The 25999-nt window shown below is 42.8% G+C and overlaps 1 protein-coding gene across 1 annotated transcript in view; it reads left to right on the top strand.

The window, feature by feature from the left end:
- Positions 1–3486: 3486 nt before the first annotated feature.
- MARCO (macrophage receptor with collagenous structure) overlaps positions 3487–25999 on the top strand; it is a 41593-nt gene continuing 19080 nt past the window's right edge. Inside the window, exons 1-5 of the mRNA XM_090266707.1 lie at positions 3487–3622; positions 16993–17094; positions 17922–18143; positions 19156–19191; positions 23845–23889. Of these exons, the coding sequence (XP_090122833.1) occupies positions 3589–3622; positions 16993–17094; positions 17922–18143; positions 19156–19191; positions 23845–23889 (439 nt within the window). The 5' untranslated portion in view covers positions 3487–3588. The remainder of the gene's footprint in view (positions 3623–16992; positions 17095–17921; positions 18144–19155; positions 19192–23844; positions 23890–25999) is intronic.

The raw sequence follows: 25999 nt of genomic DNA, 5'->3' as shown, positions 1-25999 counted from the left end.
GAGCCACTCTGAACAAAACTTTAAATTCTCCAATCCAATTATATGCACTCTACTAGAAGAATAAAGCCCAACCCTACGTTTCTTGAACAACACGGGCCCCCAGTGCCAGTTGGCCACTTTGTCTGATGCTCGAAGGAAGGAATAGCCATATCCGTGTTCTCGAAGATAAAAGTGTCTGAGTTCGACTTAGGAAGAGACTGCACAATTATCCCAAATTGTGTGTTTTGTACTTTATGGAAGATTTACAAGATTTTTAGGGGTAATATAGACAAAGAAGGCATTTCACGTTATAAATGTGGTTTAATAGTAGATGATATTCTACTCAGAGCCCTTTCTTTTGTTTCATCCTCACAACTACCCTATGGGCAGGCAGGGTGCCTATTGGCATCCCATTACACAATGGGAATGCCAAAGTCCAGAGTAATGAGAGGGGCTGGGGCCAGGCTGAGTAAGTGAGCAGTAATTTGCAATGGGATCCTGTCTTTATTTAAAATGTTGATGTTTTGTACATGCTGGGATTTTTGCATTAACTTTCTATTTTAAAATATTGTGTTCGCATATTATTTACCTTGATTACTGAATGTTTTGTACCCCATGCTAGTAAGCCTCAGTTGCCTCACTGTAATCTCGGTCCCAAAGGCTGGATGTATTAGTTTTCATCCTATGAAGTGGCTATTTTATTGCATCTCAAAAAGGATGATTATCAGTAATTTTATATGGTCCAACCTAATGGATCCTCCCACGATGGAGTCTCGAGGACCACACTGGTCTTTGTGCTGCATGTGACCACTTCATTATTCTGCACAGGATCCTCAGCCTGGCTGTGCGTTAGAACCCACCATGAGGCTGCCATTAAAACCAGAACCTCTAGCTGCAGGTAGGAACAGGCATGTGAGCTTTCAGAAAGCTCTTCTGGTATAAACCTCTGGATTCTAGCTCCTGGATTATACTGGGTGTAGAGGCAAGGGCACATCAGAGAAGGAAAACTCTGACTCCAAAAAACCTCCGCTGCCTTGCGGCATACCTCTTCAGGGGAAAGGCTAAGGGAGTAAACCCCGACAGAAAATCCGGAGCCGGAGTCCCTAAGGCGGTTTGACGTTGTAGTCAACACCGGCAACTCCTGCGGCGCACCTGAAGCCAAGCTGTATTGACTCCGTCTTTCCCTTGGACCCTTCAGCTGCGAAGAGAGGGGGGGTCTGTTGCATGGGCAACAGCAGACCCTCCATATCACCCTGCCCAGGCTCTGTAGCTTCAGCTTCACTGGAGAGGACACTCCAGCGTCATCGCAAGATGTCGATTCAACATGGGAGGAGACAGATACCGTGTCACTCCCGAGTCGGACTGCACAGCCATTCTCGGCGGTGCAGATAGACTCTTAAGAAGCTACACCATCGTCTCTCGAGACGAACAGCTGCCGACGATGACGAGAGGCAAGGGCTTCTGGATTTGAATTCTGGTGTCATCAGATTCTTACCACGAGATCTGAGGCAAGTTACAAGTTGGTGTGAGTGTTGACTAATGTATATAAAGTCTAGCAGTGCCTGGCACCTAATAAATTCTGGATAACAGTTAATGGTTCTACAAGCTATCACCTAGTGTCTATAAGCAAGTTTGGGTTGAAGGTCTGTCTGGCCCCATAGCCAGAGCCAAAACATCTGCACTTGACTTTCACTAAGTGCTCCCCTCCAAGGATGGTGGCACTAGGTCATGAGCCCACAGTTTTTCTATGAGACTCTTCCCCACTTCATGAATGAGCATGGCCTTGGTCAGAGCTGAGCTAATCAGGTAGAGGGAGGAGGCACTGATGTCTAAGGAGGCTCAGTTCCTTTGCCTGGGGGATTTCCCTCCTGTGGGGGAAGCCCCCTGAAGCTTCTATTACTTTGTGTTTTCCACAGAATTTCTGACTGAACTCGAGCTGCCTCAATTGCTTCACTTTCAGTTTTCTCTTCTTAACCTTTCCTGTTCTGGCTTCTGTTCTTAGCCCTTGGCCAAACCAGAAACTTCCTGAATGTTGAAATTGTGGGCACTACTGGGGACCTCTGCCTTGTGGGGCATAGCCAGTGACCCAGTTTCTTGAATTTTTCCTACTCCTTTTCTCTCTGCCATGCAAAAGGGCAAAGAAGTGAAGCAGCCAGCCCAGCCTCATCTCCTGCTGCCTCCCCTCCTCACCCAGAGGCTGTGGTCCCCTACCTATGAGAGGTAGCACTTGCCATTTTTCCTATCTGCAGGCCCTTGCCTTATCTGGCTATCCAGGTAAACCTGTTGTCATCCCTTTAAACCCAAGTCTGATCTTGAAACTTGTTGTGATATTCCCATCCTGCCTCCCCTACCTCCAGGCCACTTCTGTCCTCTCATGTGCTTCAATTACCACCACACTTAACAGTGATTTTCTGGAGTTCAGTTGTATCCACATCCATCCTGCATACTAGACTGTGAACTCCTTTAAGGCAAAGGCTGTTTCCTTCATCTTCCTGGCACCCTGGAGCCTCACAATGTCTCCAATGATAACTGGCAATGTTACCTTAGTGCTCATTGCTACCAGGTGCCATCTTAGCCACCTTGCATGATTTCATTCATTTAATATATATATAACAACTATTATAATCTTTCCTATTTTACAAACGAGGAAAGTAAGGCACTTAAAGCTTACGTGATTTGCCCACAGTCAAACATAGCTATTATGTGGAGGAAGTAAAGTTTGAACCCAGATATTCAAGCTCTTAGTGTCTGGGTCTTAACCACTGCACCATACAATCTCCCAAGTAGGGGCCTGCCCAGCACAGGAGACAGAAGGAAGAGGTTTCTTCCCCCAAGTTTCTCAAATCTTACTGGGACCAGAACAAGCACATATGTGCACACAGAGAACATGGGAAAACTGTAAGGGGAAATATAATTGGATGCTAAAATGTGTGGCATAGAGCAGTGCTTCTCTAATACTAATGTAAACATACATCATCTGGGGATCTTGTTAAACCATACATCTGAATTCAGTCTATATGGGGTGGGACATGAGACTCCATTTCTAACAAGTTTCCAGGCAATGGAAATGTAGCTGGTCTGTGGTCCACACTTTGAGTAGCAAGGATGAACCCCCAAGAACAGGAGGTCAGAGGAAGATTTCAGTGTGGGCTGGAGGGGTCCTGGGGCAGGGAGCTGGGTCTGGGATTAGGTAGGGGGAGGGGAGGTAGAGAAACAGCCTTCCCAGGGTCATTCACTTCTCTGCTCTCAGGAGCCTAGGAGCAAGGGGTGGTTTCAAGGACTTGTGTTGAAAACCACCTCCACCCACCCTTACCAAGCAGCTGCACTAAGCAGGAGCTCTCTACATGTGAATAGCCTGTTTTTGAGAAATGGCAGGAAACATTTTGCAAGTTCAGAAATCAGAGCCAAAGGGAAGTGCTGCATGGTCTACAACTAGCTACAGTGGTTAAATGGGAACAATCTTTCCCCGAGTGGTTCCTCATGTGGGAAGCATTTCTGCTGGCTCCAGGACTTTGACCATCTATAAAGCTTAGCAATGAAACGTGAGGAAATTCTCAAGGAGGAAGAGTCTTAGCTAGCACGGGAGAAAGAGCTGCTCTGGACCAAACCATGTTGTCTACAATGGAGTCCTTTGAACTCAGTGGTAAAGTACTACTCCCCAATAATATCAATGCCAGGTGATGTAATCTTTCTGTTGGCGATGGAAGACTAGAGATGTTGATAGAAAGTCTAAGTTTGCACCATAGATTGAATATTTCAATCTAGAATTTGTGTAATGCTAATAATAGATGCTATATTTTTAGCATATGGTGGGTTTTTAGGCTTCACAATTTCTTTCATTTGCATTTAAATATTTTCCCTTTCATTAATACTAATGCTTATTGTATTTCCCTCTTTTTTTTTTTTTTTTAAATTAGGGTCTTGTTCTAAAAAAAAAAGTTGTGTAATGCAATAGCAATCCAAAACAAGAGGAATGAAAAAGTTCCACAAAACTGGAGCCAAGTGCCTTGTATTTATTTAATGCAATTCCTTTAAAATTCTTTAAGGTGACTTCTGTTATAATTGATGTGTTTATCAGAAGGAGCTTTCTCTATTTCCTGCTGGCTATGTCCATGGCTTCATAATTAGTTTGTTTAGGTTAAACTCAGATTTTGAAAATTCAGCCCACTCTGTTGTCTTTATTTTGCTCAATGTTACACAGGTGATGCATTGCTTAAATCTTCTAGAATTTGTAACATTTAAAGTCACCAGGGAGCTCTGACCTCCCATTCTAGAATATCCTCTGTGAATTATCTTCCAAGTTGATCTGCCTTTCCCACTCCCAGTGTTTTCTTGAGGATGTTAGTTCAGGAGCTACTGCATCTCTGTCCACTGGCTTCAGTGTCCCTCTCTCATTGAGCACCTGTTTGTGCAGATTGCTGGTTGGAATTTATGGAAGTACAAAGATGAAGGGTCTGCTCTGTTGCCTTCAGGAATTTATACTGTAGTAACAGAAAAGGCATGTATGTGAATGACTTTAATGATTGTTGGTTCTTCAGCACCTTAGGGAATGAGCATTCTGGATGTATGACTTTTAAGATACTGAAATGTTTAGACAAAGTCAGATGATTCAACATATTCAGCACCCACTACCTGCTGGGCACTGCACCCAACACTGAGAAAACAGACAGCAATAAACACAGCTTCTGGCCTCAGGGAGCCCACAGTCCTGTCGGTGGTGGCAGAAAGCTGGCAGGGCAAGCCCACCCATAAACTATTTCTATACAATCCGTCATTGGTTGTAAGAGATATTTGTGCAGGCAATTATAGATGCATCTGGTGTAAAGTCCTAGAGGCCAGAGTTGTGACCCCTTCTACAGCTGAATGGGTGAAGGGGGTTAGTTACAGAAAAGATACATGATGGCTGAGATGGGCTAGGAAATCATATGTTTAATATATATTCACAAGGACTGTTCAGAGAAATATAAACAACTCAATATTTTTGGAGAAAAATTGGGTGGGGAAAGCTCAGCGGGGATTGAGATAGGGCCAATTAATAGGGAATTTATCCCAAGGGCAATGGCGAGCTTTGAAGGGATTTAAGCTGGGCTTAGAGTCATTGGTTTAAATTCAAGGTGACTCACTGTCAGAGGAACAAGATGGAAAGAGTAACGCTGAGGAAAGAGAGGAATGAGGCTGCAAAAGATGATGAGAAGCAGTGGCTGTAAAGAAGAAAAGAGAAGATGGTCTGGAGAAATATTAGAAGTCAGATCAGTGGGACTGTAATGGCGGGACCCAGCAAGTGCAGGAGATACAGAGGTCAAGGGTGAACCCCAGATTTCTGACTTGGGTTGTGGACACCACTGACTAAATATCTACCCAAGAAACAAAATTACTCCGGTTTGGATGGAAGGAATCTTTTCCTAAATGCATTTACAATTCCCTGTCTTCTTGTACAAAGATCATGGAGCAAATGGAACTTTCTAGATGAATTCCATTATGGACAGTAGTCCCTATGGGGCTCTGTAACATAGTGAGCCCCCCAGGTCTTACTGAGATGGATAAAACTACGTGTCTCAGCAGTAAATGGCCCCAGGCATCCTCATTTACTGATTTATTTCTGAGAAGTTTACTTTAGTTTTCTGAAGAGTCTTGAGCCTTGAAGATCCAACAAAACCCAAATTCTGCCCCCACATCAGCGAGCTCTGGCAGGCCTATGGAATGCCATCTGTGTGCCTCTTACCCTAGGCCCCTACTCTTTCAGCCTTCATATCTTTCTTCTTGATGTTTCTTCTCACTAATTTTAGTCTGAAGAACTTCATTTATTTATTTATTTTTAATTTTTATTGAGTTATATTTGACATACAACATTATGCAAATTTAAGGAGTACAATGTATTGATTTGATATGTTTATACTGCAATATGATTGTCGCCATAATATTAACTAACACCTTTAGCACATGCCATAATTACCAGTTCTTCTAGTGTTGAGAGCAATTAAAATCTAGTCTCTTAGCAAGTTTGATGTTTATAATACAGTTTTTCTTTTCTTTTTTGGTTTTTCAATTACAGTTGTCCCATTTTTCCCCCATTGCTCCCCCCCACCCAGCACACCCCTTCTCCCCCAATCATATCCCACCCCGTTGTCCATGTCCATGAGTCATTTATACACATTCCTTGACTAGACCCTCCCCTTACTTATCCCCCTTCTCACCCTCCACCCTCCCCCCTATTGACTGCTATTCTGCTCTTTGTCCTGCTTAGTTTGTTTGTTTGTGTTGTTCTTTAGTTTCCTGTATTAGGTGATATCATATGGTATTTTTGCTTTCTTTGCCTGGCTTATTTCACTAAGCATAATTCTCTCTAGTTCCATCCATGTTGTTGCAAATGGCAGGAGTTCCTTCTTTCTTTCTGCTGCATAGTATTCCATTGTGTAAATGTACCACAGTTTTTTGATCCACTCATCTACAGATGGGCACTTAGGCTGTTTCCAGCACTTAGCTATTGTAAACAGGGCTGCTATGAACATAAGGGTGCATAAGTTCTTTTGAATTAGGGTTTTAGGATTTTTCGGGTATAATCCTAGTAGTGGAATCGCTGGTTCAAAAGGCAGTTCCATGTTTAGTTTTTTGAGGTAATTCCATACTGTTTTCCATGGTGGCTGCACTAGTCTGCATTCCCACCAACAGTGCAGTAGGGTTCCCATTTCTCCACATCCTCGCCAGCACTTGTTGTTTGTTGATTTGTTGATGATGGCCATTGTCTGTAATCATGGTACTGCGTATTAGGTCTCCAGGACTTATTTATCCACAAGTTGCCAGTATGTAACATCTCTTCCATCCCCCTCCACCCTAGTCCCTGGTAATTTATATTTATCTTCATCTATCTTTTCCTAATCTTTGAAGAACATTCTTCTTGACAAAGAAGACCTCCCAAAATATAGATAGAGAAGTTATGGGTTTTGTTGTTGGGAACATTGGCTCCTAGCTGTGGACCTAGCTGTCTCTTCTTCCTGCTCTAAAGATAATTTTAAAAATTTGCTCAACACCTTAACCTTGGAGTCCACTCAGGGTCAGCCTTGCTGATATGACTACTGTTTGCTTATGTTATTGTTCTGACTTTTTTCTTTATTGTGTCACTATTTCTCGGCATTTTTTAAGCAACTGGTTTTAACCTAGAGATTTTTTTAGTATTTTTTATTTAGAAATAATTATATTGTAGATTTACAGAAAATTTTAAAAAATGTATAGGGAAGTCTCTGTGACCCACACCCAGTTTCCTCCAGTAATGACATTTTGTGTAGCTATGGCACAATATCACAACCAGGAAACTGATATTGTACAATGCACAGAGCTTATTTATTTATTTTTATTTTTTTAAATGTTTTTTATTGATTATATTGTTACAACAGTTCCAATTTTCTCCCCCTTGTTCCCCTCCACCCAGCACCCCCCTCCCCCAGCAATCCCCCCCAAGTCCATACCCCTGGTTCGTAAAAATTAACTATCCCCCCCCTCTCAAATATTAGGACCCTTTGTAATCTTGTAAAGCACAATGGGCGAAGGTCTCAAGCTCCTCTAGCTGCTTCAAGCTGGACATGGTCGTCGTCCTACCTACCCTTGGGTCCAGAAAACCCTAATAAGAGTGGGGGTGTGGAGGGGAGGGTGGCCTTCCCACATGGGGAAGGATCATGCAGACTCCAGGTCAGTTGGCTGTCTCCGGTCAACGGCGTGCTTGGTTTAACAGGCTGGTGTCCTTGTTGTGTTCTGGGGGCAACAGATTTGGCGAAAAGGGTTAAAAGACATCATTCAATCCATAACTACTAGATGACAAAAGGCAGGGATTAATTTTTCAATGTTCCATATTAGGGGAAAAAAAAAAAAAAAAAAAAGGCTTCTTTGTAAGAAGGTGTGCTAGGCACATCTCGCCTGTCCAAAGCCCTTTTGCCCATTATACTTAGTTTGGGCTGAGGTAAATAGTTTAGGTTTTTCCCCCTCTCAGACCTCTGGGCCTTTTCTGTCCAAGCCATTAGGATAGAAAAGAGAAACCCGTTTTAAAGTGAAGCCCACAGACCACCCCATTCTTCCCCAACCCAGCCATTTAGTTCAACCAAACCGTTGAGTCTCAGGAGGCAGCGCTGCACAGAGGATTAAGTGAGGCTTATGCGTACAGATAATCACTCAGGTCAGAGAAGGAAAACTCTGACTCCAAAAAAAACCTCCGCTGCCTTGTGGCATACCTCTTCAGGGGAAAGGCTAAGGGAGTAAACCCCGACAGAAAATCCGGAGCCGGAGTCCCTAAGGCGGTTCGACGTTGTAGTCAACACCGGCAACTCCTGCGGCGCACCTGAAGCCAAGCTGTATTGACTCCGTCTTTCCCTTGGACCCTTCAGCTGCGAAGAGGGGGGGGGTCTGCTGCATGGGCAACAGCAGACCCTCCATATCACCCTGCCCAGGCTCTGTAGCTTCAGCTTCACTGGAGAGGACACTCCAGCGTCATCGCAAGATGTCGATTTAACACGGGAGGAGACAGATACCGTGTCACTCCTGAGTCGGACTGCACAGCCATTCTTGGCGGTGCAGATAGACTCTTAAGAAGCTACACCATCGTCTCTCGAGACGGACGGCTGCCAACTCGAATCACTCAGGTAATGCGATCATAGGCTTATGTCCTTTGAAAACAAAAAACACGTGTTAATTTATGTAACATAACCCGCAAACAAGTCTCTAAATCTGGAGAAGAAACTCACAGAGCTTATTTAGATTTCATTAGTTTTACATGCACTCTTTTGTGTATGTGAATATACTTTTCTACAATTTAATCATATGTGTATATTTGTGTAACCACCACTCAAATCAAGAAACAGAATGTGTTTAATCACCATAAAAATCTCTTATGCTACTTCTTTGTAGCCATACATACTCCTCACTCCCCTACCAACGACCACTATACTGTGACAACCACTAATCAGTTTTCCATTTCCATAATTCTGTTATTTAAACAATGTTATATGAATGGAACTACACAGCATGTAATTTCTTTAGGATTGGCTCTTTCTCCACATAGCATAATTCTCTTCAGATCCATCCAAGGTGTTGTATATATAAATAGTTGGGTTATTTTTTTTTATTATTAATGAGTATTTCCTGACATGAATGTACCACAGTTTGCCCACTGTAAGATGTTTAGGTTGTTTCCAGTTTGGACTATTACAAATAAAGCTGCTATGGTAATTTAGTAAAAGTTTTTGTGAGAACATAAGTTTTTATTTCTCTGGGATAAGTGCCCAAAAGTGTAATTGCTGGATTATAAGTGTGTGCTTTGTTTTCCAACAAGCAGCTGTTCTATTTTTCCAGTCCATGGTGGAAAAATGTACCATTTTACATTCTTATCAGCAACCTACAACTAATCCAGTTTCTCTGCATCCTTGCCCGCAATTGGTATTATTATTATTTTTATTTGCGACATTCTGATAGCTGTATAATAGTGATATCTCATTCAATTTTAATTTGCATTTTCCTAATGACTAATGATGTTGAATATCTTTTCATGTGTTTATTTGCCATTTGTATATTCCCTTTGGTGACATGTCTCTTTCTGTCTTTTACCAATGTTTAGTTGGATTTTTTTTTTATTGTTTACTTCTGCAAGTTTTTTAATATATTCAAACTACAAAGTCTTTGCTGGATATGTGATTTTTAAATAGTCTTTCCCAATATGTAATTTATCTTCTTCATTCTCTTAAATAGAGCCTTTTGCAAAGCAAATTTATTTAATTTTATTGAGATCTAACTTGTCGATTTTTTAAAATTGTGTTTTTAGTGTCAAGTCAAAGACCTCTTCATCTAGCCCTAGGTCCTATGTTTAATTCTAAAAGTTTTATAGCTTTACATTTTAAAATTAAGTCCATGGTTTACTTTGAGTTGATTTTTAAAATAAGATGTGAAGTCTAGATCAAAGTTTGTTCATTTGTTTTTTGTCTATGCTGCCCAATTGCTCCAACACCTTTTGCAGAAAAGGCTTTCTTTCTTCCATTAAATTTCTTTTGCCCCCTGTCAAAAATCAGTTGGGTATATTTGCATAGGTCTGTTTCTGTGTTCCTTATTCTTTTTTTAAAATGACTTTATTTATTTATTTTTAGAGAGAGGGGATGGGAGGGAGAAAGGGAAAGAAACATCAATTGCATATGCCAGGGACCAGACCTGCAACCCAGGGATGTGCCCTGACCAGTAATCGAACTGGTGACCTTTTGCTTTGCAAGATGAGATGTCCAACCAACTGAGCTACATGGATTAGGGTAGTATTTTTTAATTTTTTCCATTGATCTATATGTCTGTCCTCCATAAATATCACACTGTTTCTATTACTGTAAATTTATTATAAGCCTTAATATCAGATTCTCACATTTTATTCTTTGTTTTCAAGATTATTTTACCTATTCTATGGCTTTGCCTTTCCATTAAATTTCAGTATTAGATTATCTATAACTATGAAAAACCTTGCTGGAATTTTATAGGAATTGTACTACACCTATAGACAAATTTGAGGAGAATTGACATCTTTACCATGTTCAGTCTTGCAGTCCATGAAGAACGCATGTCTTTACATTTATTTAGGTCTTTGATTTTATTTTTTAAGTCAAGATTTTATGATTTTCAGCATATAGATACTGTATACACTTTGTTAAGTTATATCTAAATATTTTATTTTATTTGGAGTGACTGTAAATGACATTGCGGTTTAACTTTTATTTCCACATGTTTGCCAGTAGTATGTAGAAATATGATTGAATAAGAGAGTGAGAACAGACATGCTTGCCTTGTTCCTAATCTTAAGAGAAGAGTGTTCTGTCTTACCATTAAGCATCATATTAGTTTTAGATATTTTGTAGATGCTTTTATAAAAATAGACTTTATTTATTTTTAGAGAGAGAAGAAAGAAAGGAGAAAGAGAGTGAGAGAAACACTGATGTGAGAGAGAAACACACAAGGGTTGCCTCTGGCGCATCCCAGGTCCAGAGACCGAATCTGAAACCCAGGCATGTACCCTGAGCAGGAATCGAAATGGCAGCCTTTCACTTTGTGAGACAATGCCCAACCATCTGAGCCATACTGCTCAGGGGGATGCTTCTTTTTTTTAAGCTGAGGAAGTTCTCCTCTATTTCTAGTATTTTGAGAGTTTTTATTATGAATTCGTTATTATGAATTTGTTATTTTAAATTGGATTTTTGTCAAGTGCTTTTTCTGTATCAATTAGATGATTATGTAATTTTTCTCCTTTAGCCTGTTGATATGCTGGATCATATTGATTTATTTTTAGATATTGAACCAGCCTTGCATATCTGGAAATCCCATTTAGTTATGATATATAAATTCTTCTTATACATTGCTTGATATGGTTTACTAATATTTTGTTGAGAATTTTTGTGTCAAATTTTATTATATATATGTGTATACATATATATATATATATATTTTGTACTTTCTTTGTCTTGTTTTTCTGTCAGGGTAATCTTGACATCATAAAATGAGTTAAGAAGACTTCTCTGCTCAAATTGTGTAAAACTGGTGATAATTTTTTATAAAAGATATACCAATAAAATCATCTAGGCCTGGTTATTTCTTTTTCATGTGCTTTTAATTACAAATTAAATTTATTTAATAATTATAGATATTCATGTTATATATTTCATGTTGACTGAATTTTGGTGGCTTATGTTTTTGAGAAATTGGCCCATTTTTTCTGAGTGGTAAACATAAAGTTAGTAATTTCCTTATTTTCTCCTTAATGACTGTAGGATCTCTGATAATATCCTTTGTTTTATTCCTGATATTGGTGATTTGTGTCTTTTTTATAAAATCTTTGTCAGTCTTGCTAGAGTTTTATCAATTTTATTGATATTATTCAAAGAACCAGAATTTTGTTTTGTTAATTTGTTTCTTTTGAATTTCTACTTTAAATTTCATTGACTGTTGCTCTGATCATTATCATTTCCTTTTTTCTGGTTGCTTAGGGTTTACTTTGCTCTTGAAGTAGGACTTTATTGATTTGAGATCTTTCCTCATTGGTAGTGTAAGCACTTAGTGCTATAAATTTTCTCACAGTGCTGCTTTAGCTGTACCCCACAATCTGATATGTCATATTCTCACTTTCATTCAGTCCTTTTAAAAAAAATTTTTTGGAGACTTCTCTATGGTCTGTCTATTATTAAATTATTTTTTAATTTTCAAGTATTTTGGAGATTTTCCTATGGTCTATGAGGAGGAACCCCAAAAATGGAATTTTAAAAATAATTGTGTATTTATTCTTACATGTTTAAACTTCAGTCACCTTCAAAGTACTGCCATTTGATGCAATACAACTATCAAGACATTTTTTCCACCGCTCAAAACAGTTTTTGAACTTGTTGATTTTGATGTCTTTTAGTGCTTCTGCCATTTTTGCTTTTTTTCACCTCTTCCACATTGGCAAAACATTTCTCTTTAAGAACCTTTTTCATCCAGGGAAACAAACAAAAATGTCTCTGGGATGAGATTGGTTAGATAGGGAGGGTGGGACCTGGGAGTCATGTTGTGTTTGGTCAGAAACTGCTGAACACTCAGTGCAGTGTGTGCAGGTGTGCTCATAAAATGCCTATCATGAAACAGACAAACTCATTTAAAGAGTCTTCAAAAAAAAATTCACTGAAGCCAAATGCAGCCTCATAGCAATGCTAGCTGGTACACTGATACAGATGGATTCCTAGAATGCTCACCTCGTGGAGGAAGCCTTACCACAAGGAACCAACCTTCCAGAAGATAATTTAGGGTTTTGGGGGGCTCCCCCCTCATATATATTATTGGTTTCTATTTTTATTCCATTGTCAGAGAACATATGCTATATAATCTGTATGACTTTATTTCTTTTACATTTGTTGAGGTTTGCTTTATGAACCAGGATATGGACTGTCTGAGTGAATATACCATGCATGTATGAAAAGAATGTATATACTACTGTTGTTGTGGAGAGTATTTTACCAGTGTTAAACAGCTCTTGTTGCTGTACGGTGTTCTTCAGTTCTTCTATACTTTTGCTGATTGTTCTATCAAATGCTGAGAGTGATATGTTAAATTCTCCAATTATAACTGTGGACTTATCGATGTATATTTCTCCTTTTACTTATATCAATTTTTGCCTCATGTGAATGGAAGCTGTATTTTTTATTTGTTTGTTTCCTATAGATAGTATATAGTTTAAAAACACTTTGCCAATATCAACCACCAATAACTTATCTTAGTTTTTCTTCATCTCTTTATTTCCCATTCATTCTTAAAAGATATGAAAATTTATTTCTTTCAGCACAGGAAAAATGTGTCACTTCCAATTGATCACTGTAGTTTCAGATGAGAAATCTGCTATCATTCAAAATGGTTTGCCTTTATAGGTAATGTGCCATTTTTATCTTGGCTGCTTTCAAGAGTTTCCCTTTTTATTTAGATTTTTAATTTTTTTGTATGTATTTCTTTTTCAGAATTTTCCCTGTGGTGTCTCTTGGTATTGATATCTTTGCCCCCTATCATCATTGGGTTTTCTCAATTTCTTGAATTTGTAGGTTTATGCCTTTCACTAAATTTGAGACATTTTCAGCCACTATTATTCCTCTGAATATTTTTTCAACCTCAAACTCTTTCTTGGACTTCACTGAATCAATATAATGTGTTTTGCTATTGATGCACAGGGCTCAGGTCAGTAGTTTTTTGTCATTTTTTTTGTTTTCATATTAAGCAATTTTTATTATTTCGTGATTTTATTATTATACAATTGAGTCCTTCTAATGAGATATAAGTTTTTGCAGTGTTTTAAGTTCTATAATTTTTATTTGATTTTTTATATCTTATTTTTTGTGAAATTAAAAAATTTTTATTTGTTGCAGGAGTATTTCTAATTGTTCATTAAAACATTTTTGTTATGGCTGCTTTAAGATCCTTATTGGATAATTTCAATATCTGTGCCATCATAATACTGACATCTGTTGATGTCTTTTCTCATGCAAGTTGTAATTTTCTCTGTTTCTGTTCTCAGATTTTTCATTGTATAGCATGTCAAGAGATTCTGGATCCTATTTAAATTTCTATTTTAGTAGGCAGTCACACTGTTTAGGTTTACTACACAGATTCTGACCCACTTTTGTGGGCTGTGATTCCAAAAACAGCTTAGTTTTCAGAGGAGGGGAGAGGTACAGGAGCGGGGGTGCTTCTGTTTGATCTCTACTAGACTTACAGCAGAAGAGGAGTGAACTCACCAAGCTGTCTTCTGCCACTGTGGGAGTGGGAGGGGTTGGGAGATGGCAGGCCTGGAAACTTTAGAGTTTGTGTGCAGCCTTTTTATTCATAGAGAGCTTTTATAAAATTGAAATTTTATTTTCCTTTGGAGCCATGTTTCTCTTGTAAGTCAGGCAATAGAGTTGTCAAGTTTCTGAAAACTGCTTCCCTGGACTCTTCACCCAGACTCACCATAGTTTACTTGAAGGAAGCAAGCTTGTTCTTATTCCTCTGAGTTCTCTCTCTTTCCCTCTCTCTCTCTCTCTCTCTCTCTCTCTCTCTCTCTCTCTCTCTATCTATCTCTCTGCCATTTCAAGTAACAATTTCTCATGGAAATATCCAATCTAGAATAGATTTCCTTCTCTCCTTGAAGAGACAAAATGATCAGCATAGAGGGTAAAAAAATTATCAGATCCTCTGTTTTATACAGATTGAGTTAGATAATGCCAACTGATTCAAAATTACCAGTTTCTAAATTATATTGCCTCTATGCCAGGTAATAGCTCTGACAGAAAAAAGCATTCTGGGCCTTGGTGGACATTCATGAACTACTGTTATCAGATTACCACATCTGTTTTTTTCTTTCATTATCCTTATTCAAATGCCTTCCACTATGCTCCTACCATCCAGTATGAACATATCTATTATCTTCCATGCTGGCCCTCAACCTCACCTTCTGCCTCTGTGATGCCTGTGTCTCTGAAGCACAGCTTATTTTTTCATTCCCATCTATGCTATGTTTCCACCAATCTTAGTTCTATCTACAAATTGTAGTCACCATCTACCATCTTCTGTGAAATATAAGGCTTCACAGCCCACCCTGATAGTTGTATGTATACCCGAGGCCCTAACTTGCATTCCCAATGTTCTTCCAACACTTCTTAACTGGCAGAGTTTAACTCTACATATGCTCAACGTCCAAACATCTGCAGCCACTCATTCATCCCTTCCTCAATTCAGTCATCATCTTTCCAGCACATATTGTGTGCCAGACATCATGCTGATGCTGGAATATAGCCCAAGAAGCTTTCAGGCCATTTGAGGAGACTGAGATATAAAGGGACAGTTCAGGGTGATTGGTGCCATAGTGAGGTGGGAAGGCAGATGGAGCTCCCATGGAGCTCAGGGGAACCAAAGGATGTATCTTGGAACAGGAGAAATGCTACAGTGCTTCCAAAGGATAAGTAGGAATTAGTCACACTGTAGAGAGGAAGGAGGGCTGTATATTCAGAAGAAGGACGTTGCCCAAAGCAAGAAGGATGTAACCATTAGTGATCTGGCCTGACAGTAGATTAGTAGAGGTGTTATAGGAGGTGTGGCCCCAGGAGAGCTGGCTGGCAGGAAGGCTTTATGTACCAGGTGGGGAGCTGTTTGTACTGAGGGCAGTGAGCAGCCCTGCAGGGGAATGACTTGGCCAGGTTGTATGTTAGAGAGCTCAGGCAGTTGTGTGGACCTCTATATGGGAATATGGTGGTGGTGGTGGGGACACTTTATGCTGTATTGTGCATAACCAAGTGCCAGTAACTAAAAATAAACCCAATAAAAAAAAATACTCTTCTTGACACTGCCAGAACCATCTTAGGCTACCATGCTTTAGAGATGCTTGAACAGTACTCCTGTTCTGCAGGTGGCTGGAAAGTAGGTCAGCAGAATAACACAGGCCCCACAGGAGATGGAAGAGACCCAAGGCCATACATTGCTATTGCAATAGTCAACTGAAAACCCACCCTCACCTATCTCTACCTCTGTCCCTTGCATTGCTCACTTCTAATCTCTTTTGCCCCCAGGTCTGCCCTGGGGCTCATATCAACTGTATGAGCAGCATTTAAGTGTAGGCTAGTGAGGTGAGCACAGGCCTGGGAATTAGCTGGACCTAGGGTCAGGGGCCCGCTGTGTCACCTTTTTGGAGCTCCAGGTCTGTCATCTGTAGGAGGAGATGATCACACCTACCCCGCAGGATTACTGCAGGCATTAGAGATTATGTTGGTCAATTCCTGGAGCAGGGTAGGTGCTCGGTAATGAGAGTGGTGGGTCTTCCACAGGCCAGGTCCATTGAATCTTCTTTTGTAGCACCCCAAACTGGAAATGGCTCATCAATAGGGAAATATTAGCATGAATTGTGGCTTTTGTTTTTAAGGACTATTAGGTTGCTGTTAAAAAGAATTGTTAAATCTTTCTCTACAAAGAAAACTAGAGGAATGCTCTTGGAAAATCATTCATGCAAAAAGCTAGGTGCTGTATTATATGTGATATGATATCATTTATGTAAAATTAAAAGAAAAAACAAGCATACCTAAGAGTATATGGGTATTAAGTTTCTGAGAGCAAAGGAGATGGGAGGAAGGGCTACACCCCAGAATAGTAACCAAGCTCACCTCCTCAGTTAGAAACTCAAGGAGTTGAGGGAAAATTATCAACTTTTGTAATGCTCTCTATATTGTTTAATTATATTAAGAATGTTTTACTGTTATAATTTCAAAATCTAAAGACAAAGAAAACAAAGGCCCGGTGGTTTGTTTGCCTGGCTACACAAATGAATGACCCACAGTGCCACTTCCCATACTGTGGCAAGAAGGAGGATTAGGGGGAGATTTTAGGGAAATGGGCTTTTGGTGTATTCTCCACACAACCTCACAGGGAGCCCTCTGTTCGCCCACACAGAGGACTCGCCCAGGTTGGGGCCCCTGCTCCCCACCCTTAGCAGCAGCCACCTTCTGCCTGATTTTGTTTCAGAACCAAAGCCCAGAAAGAAAAAGGGGGTGAAGTGCTTCATGGTCATGGTGGTCATCTACCTGATTCTGCTTTCTGCGGGCACCGGCTTGCTGATGATGAAAGGTAAAGCAGTCTTGGTCCCCCTGGGAGTGACTGACACAGAGCTTCAGTTGAATGGAGAGCCCTGGGGCCGCTGCTGCCACCTGCTGGGAGAGAGCTCTTAGTCCCTCAGTTCCTGGAAAGAGGCAGAGGGGGGAAGTGAGAAGGAAGTGTGTGCTGTGTTGCATGTGTGTGTGTGTGTGCGTGTGTGTATGTGTGAGAGAGAGAGAGAAAGAACATGCACAAAAGCCTGTGTGAGTCCAAAGCAACGAAAGATGCAATGATTTCACATAGTTGTGCCATCAGCCTCTTACATCAAGGATTTCCAGCCTCTGAGTGGGAAGGGGCTTTGTTTATCAGTGTTTATTTTAGCATGGCTTTACTCTTCAAGGTGTTCCCAGTCCAAATGTTAAGGTCCTGAAGCAATTCCATCAGCAGACACTGAATTCAACAACATCGTGTGCCCAGCTGTCATCAACACATTTGACATGCATATTAAAGTAACATATGAATAAGACAGACCAGCACATTAGTTGTTATGCATTCATGTCCAGAGCATGCACAAGGGTCTTAACTGCATGGAGGGTAAAGGTTGATTTGTGATGCCATGGGTACATGCTGGGATCTTCTGTGAATATGTAATGCCATGCCTCAGTGTGGAACACACATGTGTAAGATACAGAAAAAGCTCTGTGCTCATACTAGGTCCTCACAGCATATGTAACATGTTTATGTATTCAGGGCCTAGAAGAGGTATGCACCTATGACACAGAAATACCAGGAATGTGCTCAAATGCCTCAGGCTTTAATGAGGTCCTAAAAGAACACTGTGGGATGGGTGGGGTGTCCAGTTCTGAATCTGCAGGAGCAGCTCAGGGCCCTGGAGATTCACCTTGGCAATGGAACGCTGGCTGCTGAGGACAGCCCATCCTTCGCCTTACTCTGGTCTGTGCACACCCCTCACCTGGCTGCAGATGCATTGAGCCTGCCAGTTCTGCAGGCTCAGCTCACCCAGGTCCGCACCAGACAGCAGCACCTGCTGCAGCAGGTGGACAACTTCACTCGAAACCCAGGTTTGGCTCCCTCCCCCTCTAGATTGGGACTTCTCAGAGAAGGACAAGGAAGGAGGAGCTGATTGTTGATGGACAAGGGGGTCGTTGGGCCTGAAACTCCTTCCTGGGAAGGGGTCCTCCAAAATCCTAGCTTGGCATGAAACTTTGGGGTCCAAGACATGGTGTGAGAGCCATATGGGGTGGACATGAAGTTACAGGTGTTGCAGAAAGGGCTATAGGAGAGTGAGGCCAGGAACATAAGAACCAAAGGCTCTCTCCAAGTATAGTGTAACCTCAGGAGCCAGGGACTGGAGCAACCAGCTCAAGGCCCAGTCTGAGTCACAAAGTTAACTTGGGCAAAACCAACTTCTAGGTGTGACCTGGCTATTGCAGGGTTTACACCACTGCATGGAGCCTGGGGTCCTTGCTCTGACTCCTGTGTTTGGGGTGAGCTGGGGCTTAGGAGGGTGAGTATAGCCAGGGGCCTGTGCCCATGGGAACACGTGCTGGACACGGATGCCATGAGAAGCAGCTGCCTCCCCAGTGAGCATAGATGAGAGCTGAGTTGGGATATGCAGAGGGGGGACAGTGTGGGAGATGGGCAGAGTGCAGGCTAAGGCGCTAGACGTAGGGAGTGTCACTCTTTCCCTTGAGAGGTGAAGGAGGAACTAGTGCTGATGAGCAAAAGAGCCCTTCCTCAAACTTGAGGCACTTCCCAAGCTGGTTTGTCCCCATAGTCTCTGACAGTGTGGGGTGCTTGCTCTCCGGGGTCCCACACTTTTAGGACTCCCAGAGATCTACAGCTCTCAGGTGTAGAGCACTAGTTACAACTAAATGCCTGGCTCTTTCTAAGGACCAATTCCTGGAAAATTCCCAGGTGCTTGGCTCCTATTGTCCAATGCCCATCAGCTTTCCCCCAGCACTGTACAATCTACCTCCCTGCCCACCTGGGAGCTCTGACTCAGCACCGAGCTGGGACCTCTGGGTGGTGCCACCACAGCTTGGACTGCAACCTGCTCCCCTTTCCTTGCAGACCTCCTCCGGATGAAAGGTGAACGAGGCGCTCCAGGTGAGTTCATTTCCACTCTGACCCACACTGCCCACCCCACAACCTTCATCCTCGGGCCCCTTGGCCTGTGCCTTTCAGGGCCTCCACACTTGACCTGAACTTACCTTCCATGGGTCTCCCCATAAATTTCATGGTCCTCACCTGGATTCTCCTCTCGGTCCCTGACATGTTTGCACACCCAGCATCTGGGCCTTTAAGCTACTCCTTGCCTGAAATGGGAAATGGCTCCCCTCAAATCTAGCCACTTCTAAGACAAGCCCCATCGCATTCCCTCAGCTGGTCTCTCCTCCCAGGATCCCAGATACCAGCCTAAGCCACCTACTTTGTTTCCCGTAAGTGCTCTTTCCAGGTAACTATCACCTGACACTTACCACTTAGCACCCATCTGGCTGTGGTAACTGTAATGACAAGGGGAGGGGCAGCTGTGGGGTCAGACTGATCTGAGTTCTAGTCCTAGGTCTGCCACTCACTAGCTGTATGACTTTGGGCCAGTTACTTAATTTTTCTGGAACCTGGGCTGCTCACCTGTGTAGAAAATAATGGAGATAATTCTACACCCATTACAGAGTTGCTCTAAGATTCAAATAAGGTATTGTGAAAAAAATATCTGTCAATAACAAATAGTCTCTGAGGATAAAGCTTGTGGCTTAGTTTCCTTGTCTTTCTACCTCAACACATACATTTTATTACACACACATGCACACACTTTGCTCACACCCTGCTCCAGTCCATTAGCTAAGTGGCGGAAATTTTATTTTGAAAATAAACATACACAACATTCTTAGGGCAGAACTCTTTGGTCTCATATTTTTTCAGTATCACCCAGATCATACCACTGACCAGAGGGACATTGAGTAAGCCTTGCAAGTCACAGGGGCCTCGGCTTGCAGGACTGGCAGACTTGGGCACAAACCCTAGCTCTGCCTTTCAGGAACCAGTTGGCCTTGAACAAGTCACTTGCCACTTCTGAGCTCTGTGCCCTTCCCTGTAAGATGGGACCTCCAGAATTGATGTCAGGATAAAATGATAAATGGAAAAGTGCTTAGTCCAGTGCCCAGCTCAGAGTGAGTACTCAGTAGTGTTGTTATTGTTATTATTATTATTATTATTTGCTTCATTATTGTTGTTTTTGGGAAAATTAAATGAGCTCATGCTTGAACAGCCCCCAGCCTGAAGAACGTTAGTCTCTTTACTCTAAGGAGACACTCTTCCCAAACCCCTATCACTTTAGTGGACAGAATCAATGCTTAAACTCTTTCAAATCAGTGGGGTTAGTCTGACATTTAAAATCTGCTTCATCACCTGTCCAAGGCATAGTAAGTGGCCCAGGGATCAGACACAGAGTCTACCATCCCCTACACTAGGGCAGGAACAGGCTCCCTGTGGTCCCTCTCTGTTTCTGTATGAGTATACATGTATGTATATACATATATAACCTTCAAACACTATCATTACGAGGTTCTCAGTCTCTGACAACTTCTTTCTGTCTTTCTCTCCCTTCTGGATCCAGAGACCAGAGGCAGGAAATAGCAATTCCAGCAGCCTGGTCTGCAAAAGATCTGGGCTCTGCCTCAGGGCCCACCTGCCTTCTCAGGTGGCCCACCACCTTGGCTACCTTGGAATGCTGTAGTCTCTCTATCTCCTGCCCCATCCTGCATTGCCTAGTCAGGGCTCCCCAAAGGCACATTTTGCTGTAAAGCCCCATGAACATCAATAGGTTGGGCAGAAAGGACATGTGTGTGTGTGTGTGTGTGTGTGTGTGTGTGTGTGTGTCCCTGTGCGCACAGCTCATAAGTTAGTGCTCTCACCCTCAGGCAGCCTGCTTGTGAAGCTGCACACTGGCCCAGGCTTCCTAAAACACAGTCGGGGTAGGTGGGGGAGGGGGCAGTTACTCTTAGGTCAAGCTTTGGAGAACTATAGTGTGGACCCCATCTATGCCTCAACTTTCCTCTTTTGTATGTCCAAGACTTTTTCTTTCCTTCTAACAAATATTTATTGAAAGCCTCCTAAGGATCAGGCACTGCCCAGGCAGTGAAAATTGAGACATAAGAAGTCACACAGGACTCCTACCCACAGGGACCTGCCTTTTTAGGCAGGAGATGAATTTGGATCATAATTTGGTAGCAGCCCTGGCTATTGCTCTGAAAGAGGGATGATTCCCTGGGTTAAAAGAGCATAGAGGGGACCTAACCTCCACAGGTGCCAGGGAAGGCTCCAGAGTCACCTTTTAGCTGAGACCTGAGGGTGAGGGAAAGTTGCAATGAAGCATGGGCCCCAGGCAGCAAGAATCCCAAGTGTAAGGCTCTGAGGTGGGAAGGGAGTTTGGTGAGTCAAGGAATGCTGAGAAGGAAAATTCATGAGCCTGGAGTGCAAAAGCAGGAGAAACATATGTGGGAGATGGGCTGGGGGAGTGACAAAGTCTAGGCAGACCCGGAGGCAGGGCCAGTGACCTTAGTTAACTGAAGGCACATTTTGTCTGTGCTTTTGTTGACTTCTCACACTAATGCTGAGTGGCTATTGTTATTATCCCTATTTCACAGATAAGGAAAGTGAGCCTCAAAGGTATGTTGACTTGCTCAAGCTGAGCCAGGAAGAATTGGGAGAGCTGAGTTGAGCTCCAGAGCCTGAGTCCCATCCCTGTCCCAGGGGCCAGGCTACCACGGTGGAGCTGGGACAGTCTGTAGAGTCTGCAGTGGAAGGGAGCCTCCCTGGAAGGGGGCACAGAGTCCTACGGCACTTCTGAAGTGCCAGGGGTGGGAGCCTCTGGCCTTGAACTCCTAGGAGGAGGAACAGCTCTCCTGAGATGTTTTCTGTGTCCATGGGGTCTCTGGGGTTCTTGTGTCTTCCCTTTGGTAATAAGTATAGCAAGAGCTCCCTTTTACTGGGTTTCTACCCCATCCCGCAACCTCATCAAGTGCCCTGAGGATTCTGTGAGGACGGTGCTGCTATTTCCATGCTCAGAGGAGAGCAGTGTGAGGCCAAGTGAAGGCCCTCATCCAGGTCTTGGCAGGGGAGCCAGCTCTCAAAACCTGAACTGATTTTCACAGGGTTCTTTCCTGAGACCCCATGCTGAAGTGAGGGTTACAGTCCCCAGTTCTACTTCTATCCCTCTGGACCCCAGTGTTGTGTATATAAAATGGATCTTGTAACATTAAGGATTCCGCACACTGGACTGCAGTTCTACTCTGAAATACACTCAGCCCTCTGCCTCTGTGGCTCTGCATCTGCAGATTCAACCAACCACAGACTGAAAATATTTGGAAAAAAAATTCCAAAAAGTTGTTCCCTAAAGAGTACAGTACAACTATTTACATAGCATTTACATTATGTTAGGTATTATAAGTACCCTAGATATGATTTAAAATATATAGAAGGATATGTGTAGGTTATATGCAAATACTAATGCTAATTTATATAAGGGACTTGAGCATCCATGGCTTTTAGTATTCGTGGGGGTCCTGGAACCAATTTCTTGTGGATACCAAGGGATGACTGTAGAAGTTTTTTCACCATGGAGCGCTGGCATGGGTACAGGCTTTACTATTGGGAGACTCAGAACCTGCTGGCCTCTCTCCAAATGTGTCACCTTGGGCAAGGCCCATGCCTCTCAGAAAGTCATTCTTCCCTGCCGTGATGTGGGCATATGCTATGGTCTGAATGTCTGTGTCCCCCCAAAATTAATGTATTGAAATGCTAATGCCCAAGGTGATGACATTAGGAGGTGGGGCCTGTGGAAGGTGATTAGGTCCTGAGAATGGAGCCCTTATATTTTGGGATTAGAGCCATTATAAAAGAGGCCCCAAAGAGAACCCCAGTTCCTTCCACCACAGCAGTAAGTCAGCAGTGCGCAACCAGAAGAGGCCTTCACCAGAACCTGATCATGCCGGCACCTTGGTCTTGTACTTCCAGACTCCAGAACTGTGAGAAATAAATTTGTTTGTAAGCCACCGAGTCTGTGGTGTGTAGTTACAGCAGCCAGAATAGACTGAGACAGGACAGGGAGCCCTGTGCTGCCCATCTGAGTCATTGTGAGACTTGATTCTGCAAAGCAGAAAGGCCCTTGGAAGGATGGAGAACTGCATGTGAATGGCAGCAGTCATATGTGCAATTTGTCCAGAGCATTGTCTCCATGTGACCAGCTCAGAACATCCCCGTGTAACCGGTGTGTCAACACCATTGTACTGACAAGAAAGGTGAGGCCCAGAACAGTGAAGTGACTTGCATAAGGTCACCCTGCTACTACTGGGACCCAGGTCTGTCTGACTCAATCCCTGTCAGAAGACGTTGCCTATACAGTTGTGTCTTGCCTGCTAGGCCATGAGCTTCTTGCAAGAAGAATCTCTATCTTTTTTTATTTATTTTTTCATCCTCCCACAGTTTGGCTGGTCCTGGGTGCTCAATAACAGTTTGCTGAATGAACATTGGCATTGAGTGGCATTGTCAACACACCTGGTTGGTGGGCTCATTAGTGTCTGTGTGCCTCTTCCTCACATCTTCCAGGTCAAAAGGGGCCTGACTTTCTCTGCTGAGAAGAAGGATAAGGGGGTTGAAGGGCACAATGGAGCCACCGATACTCCCCACTTGTCTACTGGCCCCACAATCCTCTTTCTCCTTCTCGTCCAGGCTGTATTCTGAACCTCTTTTCCTTTCCAGGCCACCCAGGGCTCCAAGGCCTGCCAGGAATCAAGGGAGAGGCGGGTAAGTGGGGGCTAGAGTGTGTATCAGCACTCCCAGCAGGCTTTCCCAGAGATGCTGCAGAGGGCTACAGACACAGACCCACTCCAAACACTCAGCTGGATTTCTGTGTGAGGGAGGCCAATAAGTGTGACATCCTAGATGAGCTAGGAATGCTAAGAAGCACCCTGCATTGCAGGGAGCACATCTAGATGAGGCTAGAAGGGTTTGGACGCTCCAGTCTCCTCCTCAGGGCTCAGGAGGTCAAGCCTGTGAGCATTGCTGGGGAGAGTCAAGCTCATTGGTGTAGCAGGAACTCTTAGGTCTGACATATCTGCCTCCACCGTGGACTAGCTCTGTGATGTTGGGAACATTCTCTTATCTTTCTGAACCTCAGTTTTTTTGTCTATAAAATAAGGATAAGTGTGCTTCAGAGGGTTACTGGGGGATTAGAAGTAATGATAAAAAGCCAATGATTGGGGGACTTCCGGCCAAGATGGAGGCTTAGACGGACGCGCTAGGTCTCCCTCTACAACTAGAGAGGAATACAACTACTTCAAAACAAAAGATAACTAGAAATTCCAGAAAATAAAACTACACGGAAGCCCAACATATGAAGTTATAAACCAGCGGCGCTCTTTGGGCAGGTAGGAAGAGTGAAAGTGGGTGGTGGTGTTTGTGGTCGCACCAGGGACAGCGGCAGGGAGAACAATCCCAGCGGCAGGGAGGACAACCCCGGCTGCAGTCAAACCCTGGCGGCTCACAACCCCAACGCTGGGAGAAGCAGCCACCATATCACCTCAAACAGTGAGGCCCAGGGGGCAGGAGGATGGATCCCGGTCTCCTAGCGGAATAACTGTGTGAATCCATCTTGGACCCCCGCCCCCACACAAACCGCCACAGGGCTGCGAAATAAGTTGCGGATCGCCACTGGTCGCTGGGCAGTGACAACAAAGCACCGGCGAAAAAGGTTGCGGATTGGCGCCGGTTGCTGGGTTGTGATGAGTACACAGGCACTGGCCCCTATAGCCGGCCCAAGAAAACAAAACGCATCTGTCAAAATGAGGCAGACAACTATAGAAATCCCGGTGGCGCAGCTCACCAGGCAACAGATGAAGAATCTGACAGATGAACAAATAAGAAACCTGTCAGAGGCTCAGTTCAGGGCCATTGTTATCAGGTGGCTTACAAAATTAACAAAAGATCTGGAAAAAGATGAGAAAGAATCGAAAAACACTCATACTGAAAGGAACAAAACCACATACGAGACAGATGGTGAGGAAATAAAATCCAGAGTTCAAATCAACAAACCAGAACACAAAGAAGGAACAAACAGTCAACCAGTGCAGAGAGAAAAAACAGGAAGCAAGGAAAATGATGAGAGGATCAGAAACCTCTGGGACAGCTATAAAAGGCCCAACATAAGAATCATGGGTTTGCCAGAAGGCGAAGAAGATGAACTAGAAATTGAAAAATTAAGTGAAAATATAATAAAGCAGAACTTCCCAAACTTGGGGAAGGAAATAGACTTACAGGTCCAGGAAGCACAGAGAATTCCAAAAAAACTGGACCCAGTGAAAACCACTCCAAGACACATTATAATCAAAATGTCAAAAGTTAAAGATAAAGAGAGAATCTTAAAAGCAGCAAGAGAGAAGAAAAGAATCATGTACAAAGGGGTCCCAATTAGACTATCAGCTGACTTCTCAAGGGAGACCCTGCAGGCAAGAAAGGACTGGCAAGAAATATTCAAAGTAATGAAAATCCAAAACCTACAACCACGAATACTCTATCCAGCGAAATTGTCATTCAGAATAGAAGGGCAGAGAAAGTGTTTCCAGGACAAAATAAAACTGAAAGAGTTCATTAGATCCAAACCACTGTTATATGAGATGTTAAAGGGACTGGTTTAGAAAAAGGAGGATCAAAACTATGAACACTAAAATGAAAACTGCATCACAAGAACCAACAACAGAAGCTAGGGAATTGAAACAAAGGCAAACTAAACAGGCAACGAAAGTGGAAAAAGAACTATAGGTATGGGGAGCATATTGGGGGGAGGTCAGCAGGGAGGGGGAAGGGGGAGAGGGAGGGAGATGATATAGGAATTAAGGATCATGGTAGGAGGGAATGG

This window comes from Furipterus horrens, unplaced genomic scaffold, assembly GCF_987537825.1.
Source record: "Furipterus horrens unplaced genomic scaffold, mFurHor1.1.pri manual_scaffold_1, whole genome shotgun sequence".
Taxonomy (NCBI): Eukaryota; Metazoa; Chordata; class Mammalia; order Chiroptera; family Furipteridae; genus Furipterus; species Furipterus horrens.
Note: the sequence above shows the minus strand (reverse complement) of the source record. Positions and strands in the feature narration are given on the sequence as shown.